The sequence below is a fragment of the Coregonus lavaretus genome, assembly GCF_964263955.1.
Source record: "Coregonus lavaretus genome assembly, chromosome: 8".
In the NCBI taxonomy this organism is placed as follows: domain Eukaryota; kingdom Metazoa; phylum Chordata; class Actinopteri; order Salmoniformes; family Salmonidae; genus Coregonus; species Coregonus lavaretus.
In genome coordinates this window covers 55,491,683-55,509,495 of record NC_139995.1, presented here as the reverse complement: position 1 = coordinate 55,509,495, position 17,813 = coordinate 55,491,683, and the positions used below count along the sequence as shown (strand labels likewise).

Below are 17,813 nucleotides of genomic sequence, written 5' to 3'. Positions count from 1 at the left end.
TACCAGTGAGAGAAAGGACGTTGCCGAGTTCCAGTAAAACTCAAAGCATGCGTCATTGTCAGCCAAGAAACCCACAGACCTCGTCCTCAGTCCTTTATTTCTACCTAGGGGTTGACTAAACATCTCATTTAAAGTTTGTATGAAAGTATATCTAATCTAGTTTGCTGTTGATTTGATGCACTACTGACAAGAACTCTTCTAGGGCTGCAGAATGTTTTGGAGACTGGATAAAAAAATAATAATGTAAGTCGCTCTGGAGAAGAGCGTCTGCTCTTAAGAAGAGGGAAAGTACCAGATCAATGTGAAGATTTGAGAATGGTTAATATCATTGCAATCGAGAGTGCGTAAGACCATGCATGCATTACTTTTCTACAGTATATGATGACGGCACTGTACTGTAATTCATTTAAAAAGCCTTCAATTCTCTGTTTCTTTCTACCATTAAATGTTTTTTATACAGAGAGAGCTCTGATCTCTTCTCCCTTGTTTGTGATTAATGAGTGTTCACTGTCATTCAACCTTAATATCAAATCAAGCAGAAGGATTCCTCTCATTCTTGTACCGCCCAGAGAGGGACGGATGATACACCGACCAACCCTGTACCAGCCCAGTTTCATAACCAATATTCATAGCAGTCATTGATTATTGGCACATGGGTTAATAATAGCTCTACTATGCAGAGATGTTGTTACCTCATGGTCGTGGTCATTAGGCACCAAACAGAAGAAAACATTTTGAAATGTTTTCTGTTGTGTGTCCTAATGAAAACTACAGAGACTTTGCTGCCGTTAGTACATTGGTACAATGGCACATAGTTCATTAATACCAAGAGCTCTATTCAATCTGTATCGCGGAAATTCAGCGTTACAGAATGGTAATGTTCCCACAGTAGCGGAGATATCATTCACGGTAAATGCTGCATATGTCGGCTCAATCAGAAATTACCTTTAAATTACTATCACAGAATCTGTAACGCTTCATGGATACAGATTGAATAGAGCCCCAAATCTATTAACAGAGAGGTTGTTACTTCAGGTTGAAGTGGGGGTCAACTGAAACCAGGCCTCAGTGTCCTCTGTGGTACTTCAGGTTGACGTGGGGATCAACTGAAACCAGGCCTCAGTGTCCTCTGTGGTATTTCAGGTTGACGTGGGGGTCAACTGAAAGCAGGCCTCAGTGTCCTCTGTGGTATTTCAGGTTGAAGTGGGGGTCAACTGAAACCAGGCCTCAGTGTCCTCTGTGGTATTTCAGGTTGAAGTGGGGGTCAACTGAAACCAGGCCTCAGTGTCCTCTGTGCTTTAACCTCATTTAACAGCAAGGCTAAAAAGGCTGGGAGCTGGACACTGGGCTGGATGAGGAAGTGGTGCTGTTATATTATTATATAATGTTTATCTGTGAGTCTAAAATAGTCCCAGACATTTTCCTGCATGGGAAACATTTGCCGGTAGAGGTGGGGGAGTGGCAGCTTGGCTTCAGTTTAGTTCAGAGTGGACAGAGACGGTGTTATGTGCCCTCCAATTCCAATTTGGCAAATGGGGTAGATGCTACATGGCGCCAGGACAGAGGGACAGAGGATCAGAGGGAGTGGACAGAAAGGGGGACAAAGCAAAGAAAACATCAGAAGGATAAACAAAGATAACCTGGAAGTGGTTTTACTCCTTAAAATGGAAGTGGTTTTACTCCTTGAAGTACTATTATGTCTCAGATTGTTGCTTGAGGGCATCTGTAAATCCGTTTGGCCAAAATGTTGAAATATGAAAGCGCATCAATCAGTACACACAAATAAAAAATGATTGCACTGTAAAAAATACTCATCCAACCACTGACTGACCACAATATGTCCATATAAAAGTATTTGCTGAAGGACCAAACATCACCTTTGTTTCATTAACCCCATCAGCCCCCCAATAGCAGCAGGCTTCTGCATTGTCCTCCTTCACCCTTTGTCCACAGTGTGTGTGTGTGTGTTCATATGCGTGTGCTTTTCCATGCCCAAATGGCTTCTGCTTTTGAAGACTCAAACAAACAAAAGCAGTTTCAGAATAGGTCATAGGTCAACTGTTTCTTCATTTTTTATATAAGGGGTTGACATAATGACAACACAGGAAACACGAGACTTGGGGTAAAAAGGAATCTGTAAAAACGTCTTCAATTTATTTATTTTTTACCATGGTTGGTAGGGCTGAAGACACAGAGTTCTGTGAGTCTGTAAGGATTGTATTTTGTAGCTGTTAGTACAAGTCCAGCCACCACGGGTTTCTGTCTGTGACTCCGTGTCAGTTGCTCTGAGCACCTGGTCACAGGTCCAGGGATGTAGGTAGTAAACACGTCAACTTTGTATGTGCACCTTTAATTTGTATCTGTATAGTAGTGTCACGGGTCCATGGTGCTGGTCTGTGGTTCGGTGTGTTTGTAATTACAGGTCCATGGTGCTGGTCTGTGGTTCGGTGTGTTTGTAATTACAGGTCCATGGTGCTGGTCTGTGGTTCGGTGTGTTTGTAATTACAGGTCCATGGTGCTGGTCTGTGGTTCGGTGTGTTTGTAATTACAGGTCCATGGTGCTGGTCTGTGGTTCGGTGTGTTTGTAATTACAGGTCCATGGTCTGTGTCTGTAGAGTCACAGACAGGTCCATGGTGCTGGTCTGTGGTTCGGTGTGTTTGTAATTACAGGTCCATGGTGCTGGTCTGTGGTTCGGTGTGTTTGTAATTACAGGTCCATGGTCTGTGTCTGTAGAGTCACAGACAGGTCCATGGTGCTGGTCTGTGGTTCTGTCTCTGTGTGTCTCTAGTTGCAGGTCTGTGGTTACAGGTCTGTGGCATGATGTATCTGTAATCACAGGTTCAAAGTTCTGGTCTGTGGCTCTGCATGTCTGTACTGTGTATCTATCTCTGTATAGGTCCATGGTGCTTGTCTTTGACTGTGTGTCTGTAGGTTGTAAAGTCACAGGTCATTGGTGTGTATGTAGGTTGTAAAGTCACAGGTCATTGGTGTGTCTGTAGGTTGTAAAGTCACAGGTCACTGGTGTGTATGTAGGTTGTAAAGTCACAGGTGTGTCTGTAGACACATGGTTTTGTGTGTGTTTGTAAAGTCAGATACAGTTCCATGGTAGTGGTCTGTGGCTTGGTGTGACTGCAGTATGTGACTGTAATCACAGGTCCATGGCTCGGGTTGTGGTGGTGGTATAGTGGTGGTGTTCCCTACTGTTGGACTGCAGCGCAGAGATGAGAAGGCCTTGGTCCTGGTCCAGACAGTCCTGTTCATGGTGCAGTTTCTGGGCCAGAGGGTTCCTGCTGATCACCAGCTCCAGCTTGTCCCCAGCCTCGGTGATCAGGGGCACAGCCAGGCAGCAGTCGAAGTCCCTGGTACGCACGTGGTTCACCTACAGCACCAGGGGAAATGGACATTCATTAGACTCATATTCAGTCATTCATTAGACTCATATTCAGTCATTCATTAGCCTCATATTCAGTCATTCATTAGCCTCATATTCAGTCATTCATTAGCCTCATATTCAGTCATTCATTAGCCTCATATTCAGTCATTCATTAGACTCATATTCAGTAATTCATTAGACTCATATTCAGTAATTCATTAGCCTCATATTCAGTAATTCATTAGCCTCATATTCAGTCATTCATTAGCCTCATATTCAGTAATTCATTAGACTCATATTCAGTCATTCATTAGCCTCATATTCAGTCATTCATTAGCCTCATATTCAGTCATTCATTAGCCTCATATTCAGTCATTCATTAGCCTCATATTCAGTAATTCATTAGCCTCATATTCAGTCATTCATTAGCCTCATATTCAGTCATTCATTAGACTCATATTCAGTAATTCATTAGCCTCATATTCAGTAATTCATTAGACTCATATTCAGTCATTCATTAGACTCATATTCAGTAATTCATTAGCCTCATATTCAGTAATTCATTAGACTCATATTCAGTAATTCATTAGCCTCATATTCAGTAATTCATTAGACTCATATTCAGTAATTCATTAGACTCATATTCAGTAATTCATTAGCCTCATATTCAGTAATTCATTAGCCTCATATTCAGTAATTCATTAGCCTCATATTCAGTAATTCATTAGCCTCATATTCAGTACTTCATTAGACTCATATTCAGTAATTCATTAGACTCATATTCAGTAATTCATTAGACTCATATTCAGTACATAGTTGATTTCAGCACAATTTCCTAAAAACATTGGCTGGTATGGCAAGTATTGAATTATGAAACTTGGGAGTCAAGACTAGAAATTCAGTCAAAAGTCAAAGTCCCTGGTACGCATGTGGTTCACCAATTTTGCAGACTTTTAGCAATCAAAGTGACTTACAGAACTGTTGACATTTACAATGACACATTCACATGCATGTCCCCACTAAGGGGAAGACATGCAGATTCATTCATTGTTTGACAATGTGGGTAGAATTATTCACTTTGGAGTTTGGACAGTATGGAATTTGTCACAATGTGGATGGCACGTGCAACTCTGACTTTTGCGTCAATCAATCAATGATTTCAGTAGGAGGATTTGTACGAGTTAGGATTCAGCCCTGTGTGCATTTTGAAGCAGTTGTTTATTAATGTGTTACATAATCCTCACTAGAACAGGGATACTAAGTGGAGGGTGTCGAATAGACAATACATACGGCATCCATATTAAGAAGTTGTCCAATTTCATGCACAACATAGATGCTGTACACACTTCTTCTGTTACTGTAGATTTCTCACAGACAGATCAGATTCTAAACCATAAAACACTGCAACCAAGGACTGATTTCTAGGAATAAACGCCACAAACACTGCAGTCAATAGCAACATTCCAACAACTCTGCTAATGCCGCTTTAACCACATCAGTGTGCACTGTTGATTGTGGTTCACACATACATGGCCAAACCGAACCAAACTGAGCCAAGCTGAGCTGTACTGGGCAGGCCTGGTTACACATCCACCCTAGTTGCTGGAACCAGGCTGGAAGGACAATGTAAAAGGAAAATATCAGAGCAAGCACAGTACGGTTTGGGTTGGCCGTATAGTGAGAATCAGGTATTGTTTGGCTTGGAAGACAGCTAGGGAACTGGGATCTGGAAGCTAGGAGCACTGGCATATCCTGCTGGGTGTGCATAGTTTACTTTTTATCTTGGCCGAGTCTGTACACGTTGAATGTTCGTTTTTATAATAAGTAGTTCTGGGTTTCTTTATTTACCTTCAATAAGTGGACTTTATTAAACTGTGGCTTTGGCTTAATCAGAACCATACCCATTGTTCTATTCTGGTCTAAAAATGTATTTCTATTTTATTTTTATTTTCTTCTGTCTCATGGGTATTAAAGGGTAGATATTATAATAACTCTACTATATGAGAAGATATTCCCAACAGTGGGGTTGCTATTGCCATCTCCCAGTGGTCACAACCCAACCTGCCCCTCCATGTTTTCTCTGGCCGAAGCATAATTGTTAATGCGCTGATCATTTATTAACTTGACAGCGGTCTGTAATGAGAGCCAGATTGTGCACAGCATGCAGGGGAGAGAGGGAGGGAGGGAGGGGGGAGAGAGGGAGGGAGGGGGGAGAGAGAGAGGAGGGGGGAGAGGGAGGGAGAGAGAGAGAGAGAGAGAGAGGGGGGAAGAGGGAGAGAGAAAGAGAGAGAGGGAGAGAGAGAGAGAGAGAGAGAGAGAGAGAGAGAGAGAGAGAGAGAAAGAGAGAGAGAGAGAGAGAGAGATAGAGAGAAAGAGAGAGCGAGAGAGAGAGAGAGAGAGAGAGAGAGAGAGAGAGAGAGAGAGAGAGAGTGGGTGAGTGGGTGGGTGGGTGGGTGCTACCCGCTAGGCTAGCTAAAGAAAATCCCAGTGAACTAACACAGAAACATTATCAATAGATACTAACACTGCTAGTGCCATGCTAGTAATATAATATATGCCATTTAGCTTCTATCTATCTATCTATCTATCTATCTATCTATCTATCTATCTATCTATCTATCTATCTATCTATCTATCTATCTATCTATCTATCTATCTATCTATCTATCTATCTATCTATCTATCTATCTATCTATCTATCTATCTATCTATCTACAGGCTGGTGGGTAGGTACAGGCTGGTGGGTAGGTACAGGCTGGTGGATAGGTACATGCTGGTGGATAGGTACAGGCTGGTGGATCGGTACAGGCTGGTGGATAGGTACAGGCTGGTGGATCGGTACAGGCTGGTGGATAGGTACAGGCTGGTGGATCGGTACAGGCTGGTGGATCGGTACAGGCTGGTGGATCGGTACAGGCTGGTGGATTGGTACAGGCTGGTGGGTAAGTACAGGCTGGTGGATAGTTACAGACGCAGTAGGCACCTGTAGGATCCTGTCATATGGTTTCAGGCCTGCGCGGTCCGCCGGGCCCTCGGGACGGATCATGTTGACATAAACGCCTTTCTCTAGGAACCCGTCCGATACGCTGAAGCCAAAGTCATCGCTCTCCGGATCCTTCATCACCGTCACCTGGGGAATACAACCCGATAAGGGAATACAACCCAATAAGGGATAAGAGTAGCTTCAACACACGCATAGATGGACATTGCTGAACATAGCTGAACATAGCTGGACATAGCTGATCATAGCTGGACATAGCTGGACATAGCTGAACATAGCTGGACATAGCTGGACATAGCTGATCATAGCTGGACATAGCTGGACATAGCTGAACATAGCTGGACATAGCTGAACATAGCTAGACATAGCTGGACATAGCTGGACATAGCTGAACATAGCTAGACATAGCTGAACATAGCTGGACATAGCTAGACATAGCTTAACATAGCTGGACATAGCTGAACAAGCTGGACATAGCTGAACATAGCTGGACATAGCTGGACATATCTGGATATAGCTAGACATAGCTAGACATAGCTGAACATAGCTGGACATAGCTGAACATAGCTGGATATAGCTGGACATATCTGGATATAGCTAGACATAGCTAGACATAGCTGAACATAGCTGGACATAGCTGAACATAGCTGGACATAGCTGAACATAGCTGAACATAGCTGGACATAGCTGGACATAGCTGAACATAGCTGGACATAGCTAGACATAGCTGGACATAGCTGGACATATCTGGATATAGCTGAACATAGCTGAACATAGCTGGACATAGCTGGACATAACTGGACATAGCTGGACATAGCTGAACATAGCTGGACATAGCTGGATATAGCTGAACATAGCTGAACATAGCTGGACATAGCTAGACACCGCTGGACATAGCTGAACATAGCTGGACATAGCTGAACATAGCTGGACATAGCTGGACATAGCTAGACATAGCTGGACATAGCTGAACATAGCTGGACATAGCTGAACTTGGCTGAACACATAACTCCTTTAACAATGTTAGTACTGCTCATATATCCTGTAGCTTCACACATGGCTGCACAGCTTAGTGACATAACGGGGCCTTGGGATGGTTGAACATGCACTTAAAATGCTAACTAAAGCCAATGACAGAGTAGGGTGGTGGCTATGGTTTAACCTTTACCTCTGAGGGCAGTGAAGTCTGCATTTAGCAGGCACTCTTATTCTGTGACTTGCAGTACTGTACAATAAGTGCATTCAGCATCACGAACATTGCAAGTAAAACCTTCCTCAGAAAGAGTCCCCTGTAGCTCAGTTGGTAGAGCATGGCGCTTGCAACGCCAGGGTTGTGAGTTCGTTTCCCACGGGGGCCAGTATGAAAATGTATGCACTCACTAACTGTAAGTCGCTCTGGATAAGAGCGTCTGCTAAATGACTAAAATGTAAATGTGAAAAAGAGCCGCTATTGGCAAGACCAGTGCTATTGAGCAAACGAACTAAAGCAGGCAGGTTGGTCTGACAGTGAAGAGCAGGGTGCACAAGCCAATTAATAAATTAGAGTGTTGTTAGTCAATAATGTATGTATTGATCTATTATTGATTACTGTGGTCTGTTACTGTACACTGTCTAGACCTCAACCGGAAGGAACAACAGCATATGGTGGAGTCAGGTTCCAGTGGTGCAGGGCTCTTAAACTCTGTTCCTGGAGAGCTACCCTCCTGTAGGTTTACGCTCCAACCCTGTTCCTGGAGAGCTACCCTCCTGTAGGTTTACGCTCCAACCCTGTTCCTGGAGAGCTACCCTCCTGTAGGTTTACGCTCCAACCCTGTTCCTGGAGAGCTACCCTCCTGTAGGTTTACGCTCCAACCCTGTTCCTGGAGAGCTACCCTCCTGTAGGTTTACGCTCCAACCCTGTTCCTGGAGAGCTACCCTCCTGTAGGTTTACGCTCCAACCCTGTTCCTGGAGAGCTACCCTCCTGTAGGTTTACACTCCAACCCTGTTCCTGGAGAGCTACCCTCCTGTAGGTTTACGCTCCAACCCTGTTCCTGGAGAGCTACCGTTCTATAGGTTTTAACTCCAACCCTGTTCCTGGAGAGCTACCCTCCTGTAGGTTTACGCTCCAACCCTGTTTCTGGAGAGCTACCCTCCTGTAGGTTTACGCTCCAACCCTGTTCCTGGAGAGCACCCTCCTGTAGGTTTACGCTCCAACCCTGTTCCTGGAGAGCTACCCTTCTATAGGTTTTAACTCCAACCCTGTTCCTGGAGAGCTACCCTCCTATAGGTTTTAACTCCAACCCTGTTCCTGGAGAGCTACCCTCCTGTAGGTTTACGCTCCAACCCTGTTCCTGGAGAGCTACCCTCCTGTAAGTTTTAACTCCAACCCTGTTCCTGGAGAGCAACCCTCCGGTAGGTTTATGCTCCAACACCAGTTGATTCAGATAATCAACCAGCTAATTATAAGAATTGGAGTGAAATCCTACAGGATGTCAGTTCTCCAGGAACAGGGTTGGAGAGCCCTGCATGGTGGGTACATTAGTCACCTTGTGTAGCTCGAGAGGGGTCGGGGACAGGATCTCCTGCATCTCCTCCTTGATCCTGCGGGACTCCCAGGTCTTCTCAGACACCCGAAGTGTGTTCTTGGCCTTGGCCTCGTGATGCAGCTGTGTCCTGGCCTCGTGGTGCAGGAGCTGGGCCTCCGGGGGCAGGTGGGCCTCCTGGTGGAGGTGGACCTCCTGGTGCAGGTGGGTCTTGGCATCGTGGTGCAGGAGGGAGCTCCTCCGTAGAGGGCTGACGCGGGGCTGGCTGACGGGATCCCCAGGGTGGGGGACGGCATGGGACTTGTTACCATCCACCCCAATACTGATGGCACTGCCCGTCATGATGGATGCCTATAGAGAGAATAGAGAAGAGTAAAGTAGAGTAAAGTAGAGTAAAGCATAGCAGAGTAGAGTAGAGTAGAGTAGAGTAGAGTACAGAGTAGAGTAGAGCATAGTATAGTATAGAGTAGAGTACAGAGTAGGGAACAGAGAGAGTAGAGCATAGAGTACAGTACAGAGTAGAGTAGAGCATAGTAGAGTACAGAGTAGAGTAGAGCATAGCAAAGTAGAGTAGAGCAGAGTAGAGAACAGAGTAGAGTAGAGCATAGAGTAGATAACAGAGAAGAGAACAGAGTAGAGTAGAGCATAGAGTAGATAACAGAGAAGAGAACAGAGTAGAGTAGAGCATAGCAGAGTAGAGCAGAGTAGAGTAGAGCAGAGTAGAGCAGAGTAGAGTAGAGCATAGCAGAGCAGAGTAGAGCATAGAGTAGAGTACAGAGTAGAGTATAGTATAGTGTAGCATAGAGTAGAGCATGGCAAAGTAGAGTAGAGTAGAGCAGAGTAGAGTAGAGTAGAGTAGAATAGAGGTAGAGGACAGACTCCAGTACCTGGCAAGGCAGCTACTGGAGGGGTTTCAGCACATTTATAATGGACTCCACAAAGTTCCTTAGGATGCTTCCAAAATTACGCCCTATTGCCAATTTAGTGCACTACCAGGGTCCATAGGTCTCTGGTCAAAAGTAGTGCACTACATAGTGAATAGGGTGCCATTTGGGACGCAACCCCAGTCTCTAAATATATCATGTGTATGCGACCACTGGGAACTGTAGACTAATATGCTGGAATAACATTATACTGGGAACTGTAGACTAATATGCTGGAATAACATTATACTGGGAACTGTAGACTAACATGCTGGAATAACATTATAGTGGGAACTGTAGACTAACATGCTGGAATAACATTATACTGGGAACTGTAGACTAACATGCTGGAATAACATTATAGTGGGAACTGTAGACTAACATGCTGGAATAACATTATACTGGGAACTGTAGACTAACATGCTGGAATAACATTATAGTGGGAACTGTAGACTAACATGCTGGAATAACATTATACTGGGAACTGTAGACTAACATGCTGGAATAACATTATACTGGGAAATGTAGACTAACATGCTGGAATAACATTATAGTGGGAACTGTAGACTAACATGCTGGAATAACATTATACTGGGAACTGTAGACTAACATGCTGGAATAACATTATATTGGGAACTGTAGACTAACATGCTGGAATAACATTATACTGGGAATTGAGGACTAACATGCTGGAATAACATTATACTGGGAAATGTAGACTAACATGCTGGAATAACATTATACTGGGAACTGTAGACTAACATGCTGGAACAACATTATACTGGGAACTGTAGACTAACATGCTGGAATAACATTATACTGGGAACTGTAGACTAACATGCTGGAATAACATTATACTGGGAACTGTAGACGAAGATGCTGGAATAACATTATACTGGAAACTGTAGACTAACATGCTGGAATAACATTATACTGGGAACTGTAGACGAAGATGCTGGAATAACATTATACTGGGAACTGTAGACGAAGATGCTGGAATAACATTATACTGGGAACTGTAGACGAAGATGCTGGAATAACATTATACTGGGAACTGTAGACGAAGATGCTGGAATAACATTATACTGGGAACTGTAGACGAAGATGCTGGAATAACATTATACTGCTGACCAAAGCAGTTTCCAGCTGGGGTCTGAAAATGCGAGCAGAAACTAAACATTGTCGATGTCCATCTGTCTTTTTATTGACATCCTAATATATGTACGGAAACAGATCCAGGCTATATTTTTAAATAGTTCCTGTATGTATGTTAGTATGCAGTCTTTCCAAGAATGTGTCTACAGTGGGGAGAACAAGTATTTGATACACTTCCGATTTTGCAGGTTTTCCTACTTACAAAGCATGTAGAGGTCTGTAATTTTTATCATAGGTACACTTCAACTGTGAGAGACGGAATCTAAAACAAAAATCCAGAAAATCACATTGTATGATTTTTAAGTAATTAATTTGCATTTTATTGCATGACATAAGTATTTGATACATCAGAAAAGCAGAACTTAATATTTGGTACAGAAACCTTTGTTTGCAATTACAGAGATCATACGTTTCCTGTAGGTCTTGACCAGGTTTGCACACACTGCAGCAGGGATTTTGGCCCACTCCTCCATACAGACCTTCTCCAGATCCTTCAGGTTTCGGGGCTGTCACTGGGCAATACAGACTTTCAGCTCCCTCCAAAGATTTTCTATTGGGTTCAGGTCTGGAGACTGGCTAGGCCACTCCAGGACCTTGAGATGCTTCTTACGGAGCCACTCCTTAGTTGCCCTGGCTGTGTGTTTCGGGTCGTTGTCATGCTGGAAGACCAAGCCACGACCCATCTTCAATGCTCTTAATGAGGGAAGGAGGTTGTTGGCCAAGATCTCGCGATACATGGCCCCATCCATCCTCCTCTCAATACGGTGCAGTCGTCCTGTCCCCTTTGCAGAAAAGCATCCCCAAAGAATGATGTTTCCACCTCCATGCTTCACGGTTAGGATGGTGTTCTTGGGGTTGTACTCATCCTTCTTCTTCCTCCAAACACGGCGAGTGGAGTTTAGACCAAAAAGCTCTATTTTTGTCTCATCAGACCACATGACCTTCTCCCATTCCTCCTCTGGATCATCCAGATGGTCATTGGCAAACTTCAGATGAGCCTGGAAATGCGCTGGCTTGAGCAGGGGGACCTTGCGTGCGCTGCAGGATTTTAATCCATGACGGCGTAATGTGTTACTAATGGTTTTCTTTGAGACTGTGGTCCCAGCTCTCTTCAGGTCATTGACCAGGTCCTGCCGTGTAGTTCTGGGCTGATCCCTCACCTTCCTCATGATCATTGATGCCCCACGAGGTGAGATCTTGCATGGAGCCCCAGACCGAGGGTGATTGACCGTCATCTTGAACTTCTTCCATTTTCTAATAATTGCGCCAACAGTTGTTGCCTTCTCACCAAGCTGCTTGCCTATTGTCCTGTAGCCCATCCCAGCCTTGTGCAGGTCTACAATTTTATCCCTGATGTCCTTACACAGCTCTCTGGTCTTGGCCATTGTGGAGAGGTTGGAGTCTGTTTGATTGAGTGTGTGGACTGGTGTCTTTTATACATGTAACGACTTCAAACAGGTGCAGTTAATACAGGTAATGAGTGGAGAACAGGAGGGCTTCTTAAAGAAAAACTAACAGGTCTGTGAGAGCCGGAATTCTTACTGGTTGGTAGGTGATCAAATACTTATGTCATGCAATAAAATGCAAATTAATTACTTAAAAATCATACAATGTGATTTTCTGGATTTTTGTTTTAGATTCAGTCTCTCATAGTTGAAGTGTAGCTATGATAAAAATTACAGACCTCTACATGCTTTGTAAGTAGGAAAACCTGCAAAATCGGCAGTGTATCAAATACTTGTTCTCCCCACTGTATGTTGCTGTGACCATGCTAGGCCCAACACAACAGGACACCAGCAGCAGCAGTGGAATAACAAATAGACACCTGTCTGTTCATTATGTGTGCCACTGTACTGATGCAATTTCCTGTACTGTCAAATTCTGCTCTTTGGTCTTTTTGGTTCACAGGGAAACACTTCCCTTTGGAATTTACATGGATCTAAGTGTGCAGGACCTTTTCTTCAAGCCTCTTACCTTCCTTGTCAGGTGTGTGGCAGATGTCTCCGTTTTTATAGGTTCAGAGACAGTTGATTGTCTTTTAATTGACCAGGTGAGTTATTGTAGTATACCTCTATCTCTCTGAGGAGCTCAGACTGTCCACAGGTCTCCAGGTCTTCCAGGGCCTGACACCAGAAACTGTCCTCGTGGTCTAACATGATGCCGTCACTGTGAGGCTGGCTGGTGTATCTGTGACAACACAGGAAGGTGCACGTGTTAACCGTTACTTGGACGGATGAAGCGGTACATTCATGATGTCATCACTGTGGAGCTGGCTGGTGTTTCTGAGTCAAGACAGGAAGGAAACAGAACACATGTAACATGTTACATGAAGCGGTCCTCCTGGTTGAAGATGGTGCTGTAGTGGACAGCTGCCGTTCTACGGGCTCCTGACCAATTCTGCTATTTAAAAAAAAGAAATTATGCAGATTTTAACTTTTTTTGTACATAAATATTTAAGCCACAGCTTCTGGAAATCAGAACAGCGACGACTAACTTCGATTTGGATGAAGATTTCTACTTCAACGAGTCGGCAGTTGTGGATGTACTGCTCATTCCGGACCAGGCCCTAATCCCAAGGACTCGAAAGCGACGGCGCAAGAGAGGCAAACGAGTGGGCTCCCTGATGAGACAACGTTGACGAGTAAATAAATCGCCTCTACCCTCCATTCTATTGGTGAACGTACAATCACTGGAGAACAAACTGGATGAGCTCCGTTCGAGACTATCCTATCAACGGGACCTGAAGAACTGTAATATCCTAGATTTCTCAGAGTCATGTCTGAATAAGGACATGGATAATATACAAGAAAGTGCTCATCCAGAGGCGGCGCTCCTAGTGGTGGGTGATTTTAATGCAGGGAAACTGAAATCTGTCTTACCTCATTTCTACCAGCATGTCACCTGTGCAACTAGAGGCGAAGAAACTGTAGATTACCTTTACTCCACACAGAGACACATACAAAGCTCTCCCTCAACCTCTATTTGGCAAATCGGACCATAACTCTATCCTCATGATTCCTGCTTACAAGCAAAAACTCAAACAGGAAGTACCAGTGACACGCTCAATACGGAAGTGGTCTGATGAAGCGAATGCTCAGCTACAGGACTGTTTCGCTACCACAGACTGGAATATGTTCCAGGATTCATCCGATAACATTGAGGAGTTTACCACATCAGTCAAGTGCATTGATGACATCGTCCCGACAGTGACCGTACGTATGTACATATCCCAACTAGAAGCCATGGATTACAGGCAACATCCGCACTGAGCTAAATGCTAGGGTTGCCTCTTTCAAGGAGCAGGACACTAATCCGGACATTTATAAGAAATCCCGCTATGACCTTCAATGAGCCATCAAACAGTCAAAATGTCAATACAGGACTAAGATCGAATCATACTACGTCGGCTCTGAAGCTTGTCAGATGTGGCAGGGCTTGCAAATTATCACAGATTACAAAGGGAAACCCAGCTGCAAGCTGCCCAGTGACGCGAGCCTACCAGACAAGCTAAATTCCTTCTATGCTCGCTTCGAGGCAAGCAACACTGAACCATGCATGAGTAAACCAGCTGTTCCTGACGACTGTGTGATCTCGCTCTCCGTAGCCGATGTGAGTAAGACCTTTAAACAAGTTAACATTCACAAGGCCACGGGGCCAGACAGATTACCAGGATGCGTACTCAGAGCACGCGCTGAACAGCTGCAAAGTGTCTTTACTGACATTTTCAACCTCTCCCTGACCCCATCTGTAATACCTGCATGTTTCAAGCAGACCACCATAGACCCTGTGCCCAAGAATGTCAAGGTAACCTTTCTAAATGACTATTGCCTCGTGGCACATCTGTAGCCATGAAATACTTTGAAAGGCTGGTAATGGCTCACATCAACACCATCATCCCAGATACCGCATACCGCCCCAACAGATCCACAGATGACAACAGGACCCTAAACAGCTTCTACCCCCAAGCTATAAGACTGCTAAATAGTTAATCAATAGCTACCTGAACTATCTGCATTGACCCTTTTTGCACAAACTCTTTTGACTCATAACATTCGCTGCTGCAAATGTTTATTATCTATCCTATTGCAGAGTTACTTTATATTTTCTTTCCTCGTCTAACCATGTGTTCTCGCATACCCCGAGAGCATCTAGTCAGTGCGGCGGTGGCACAGGAATCCTCATCTCTCCCAAGTGGACATTCTCTCTTTTTCCTCTGACCCATCTGTCTATCTCCTCATTTGAATTCCATGCTGTCACAGTCACTAGCCCATTCAAGCTTAACATTTTTGTCATTTATCGCCCTCCAGGTTCCCTTGGAGAGTTCATCAATGAGCTTGACGCCTTGATAAGTTCCTTTCCTGAGGATGGCTCACCCCTTACAGTTCTGGGTGACTTTAACCTCCCTACGTCTGCCTTTGACTCATTTCTCTCTGCCTCCTTCTTTCCACTCCTTTCCTCTTTTGACCTCACCCTCTCACCGTCCCCCTATACTGACAAGGCAGGCAATACGCTTGACCTCATCTTTACTAGATGCTGTTCTTCTACTAATCTCACTGCAACTCCCCTCCAAGTCTCCGACCACTACTTTGTATCCTTTTCTCTCTCGCTCTCCTCCAACACTACTCACTCTGCACCTACTCAGATGGTAATGTGCCGTCGTAACCTTCGCTCTCTCTCTCCCGCTACTCTCTCCTCTTCCATCCTATCATCTCTTCCCTCTGCTAAATCCTTCTCCCCCCGATCTCCTGATTCTGCCTCCTCAACCCTCCTTGTGTCCCCTATCCTCCCGGCCGGCTCGGTCCTCCCCTCCTGCTCCGTGGCTTGACGATTCATTGCGAGCTCACAGAAGAGGGCTCCGGGCAGCCGAGCGGAAATGGAGGAAAACTAGACTCCCTGCGGACCTGTCATCTTTTCACTCCCTCCTCTCTACATTCTCTTCCTCTGTTTCCACTGCCAAAGCCACTTTCTACCCCTCTAAATTTCAAGCCTCTGCCTCTAACCCTAGGAAGCTCTTTGCCACCTTCTCCTCCCTGCTGAATCCTCCTCCTCCTCCCCCTCCCTCCTCCCTCTCTGTGGATGACTTCGTCAACCATTTTGAAAAGAAAGTTGACGACATCCGATCCACATTTATTAAATCAAATGACACCGCTGGTCCTGCTCACACTGCCCTACCCTATGCTTTGACTTCTTTCTCCCCTCTCTCTCCAGATGAAATCTTGCGACTTGTGATGGCCGGCCACCCAACAACCTGCCCGCTTGACCCTATCCCCTCCTCTCTTCTCCAGACCATTTCCGGAGACCTTCTCCCTTACCTCACCTCGCTCATCAACTCATCCTTGACCGCTGGCCATGTCCCTTCCGTCTTCAAGAGAGCGAGAGTTGCACCCCTCCTCAAAAAACCTACACTCGATCCCTCCGATGTCAACAACTACAGACCAATATCCCTTCTTTCTTTTCTCTCCAAAACTCTTGAGCGTGCCGTCTCTAGCCAACTCTCCTGCTATCTCTCTCAGAATGACCTTCTTGATCCAAATCAGTCAGGTTTCAAGACTGGTCATTCAATTGAGACTCTCTTTCCTCTGCTCTTATCCTTCTAGACCTATCCGCTGCCTTTGATACTGTGAACCATCAGATACTCCTCTCCACCCTCTCCGAGTTGGGCATCTCCGGCGCTGCTCACTCTTGGATTGCGTCCTACCTGACAGGTCGCTACCAGGTGGCGTGGCGAGAATCTGTCTCCGCACCACGTGCTCTCACCACTGGTGTCCCCCAGGGCTCAGTTCTAGGCCCTCTCCTATTCTCTCTATACACCAAGTCACTTGGCTCTGTCATATCCTCACATGGTCTCTCCTATCATTGCTACACAGACAACACACAATTAATTTTCTCCTTTCCCCTTCTGATAACCAGGTGGCGAATCGCATCTCTGCATGTCTGGCAGACATATCAGTGTGGATGTCGGATCACCACCTCAAGCTGAATCTCGGCAAGACGGAGCTGCTCTTCCTCCCGGGGAAGGACTGCCCGCTCCATGATCTCGCCATCACGGTTGACAACTCCATTGTGTCCTCCTCCCAGAGTGCAAAGAACCTTGGCGTGACCCTGGACAACACCCTGTCGTTCTCCGCTAACGTCAAAGTGGTGACCCGATCCTGCAGGTTCATGCTCTATAACATTCGCAGTGTACGACCCTACCTTAAACAGAAAGCGACACAGGTCCTAATCCAGGCACTTGTCATCTCCCGTCTGGATTACTGCAACTCGCTGTTGGCTGGGCTCCCTGCCTGTGCCATTAAACCCCTACAACTTATCCAGAACGCTGCAGCCCGTCTGTTGTTCAACCTTCCCAAGTTCTCTCACGTCACCCCGCTCCTCCGCACACTCCAATGACTCAAATGTAAATGTAAATGTGCAGGTCAGGGGGAAAGAAACGGCTTCATGATGAACCCAAAGAATGATGCTTAAGGGTTGATCGTTTCATGCTGGTGAGACAGAGCAAAGAAAGGGGAGGAGAATGGTACATGTAGCCCTGCAGTATGTATGACAGGAGAGGAGAATGGTACATGTAGCCCTGCAGTATGTATGAGAGGAGAGGAGAATGGTACATGTAGCCCTGCAGTATGTATGAGAGGAGAGGAGAATGGTACATGTAGCCCTGCAGTATGTATGAGAGGAGAGGAGAATGGTACATGTAGCCCTGCAGTATGTATGAGAGGAGAGGAGAATGGTACATGTAGCCCTGCAGTATGTATGAGAGGAGAGGAGAATGGTACATGTAGCCCTGCAGTATGTATGAGAGGAGAGGAGAATGGTACATGTAGCCCTGCAGTATGTATG

At 45.2% G+C, this 17,813-nt stretch overlaps 1 protein-coding gene across 1 annotated transcript in view; it reads right to left on the bottom strand.

Moving 5' to 3' along the window:
- Positions 1 to 3,081: 3,081 nt before the first annotated feature.
- LOC311134103 (glutamate receptor-interacting protein 2-like) overlaps positions 3,082 to 17,813 on the bottom strand; it is a gene marked incomplete at its 5' end in the record, with an annotated part of 45,686 nt that continues 30,954 nt past the window's right edge. The window contains 4 exons of the mRNA XM_084167690.1: positions 3,082 to 3,380; positions 6,358 to 6,504; positions 8,902 to 9,249; positions 13,046 to 13,163. Coding sequence (XP_084023816.1) covers positions 3,150 to 3,380; positions 6,358 to 6,504; positions 8,902 to 9,249; positions 13,046 to 13,163 — 844 coding nt within the window. The 3' untranslated portion in view covers positions 3,082 to 3,149. The remainder of the gene's footprint in view (positions 3,381 to 6,357; positions 6,505 to 8,901; positions 9,250 to 13,045; positions 13,164 to 17,813) is intronic.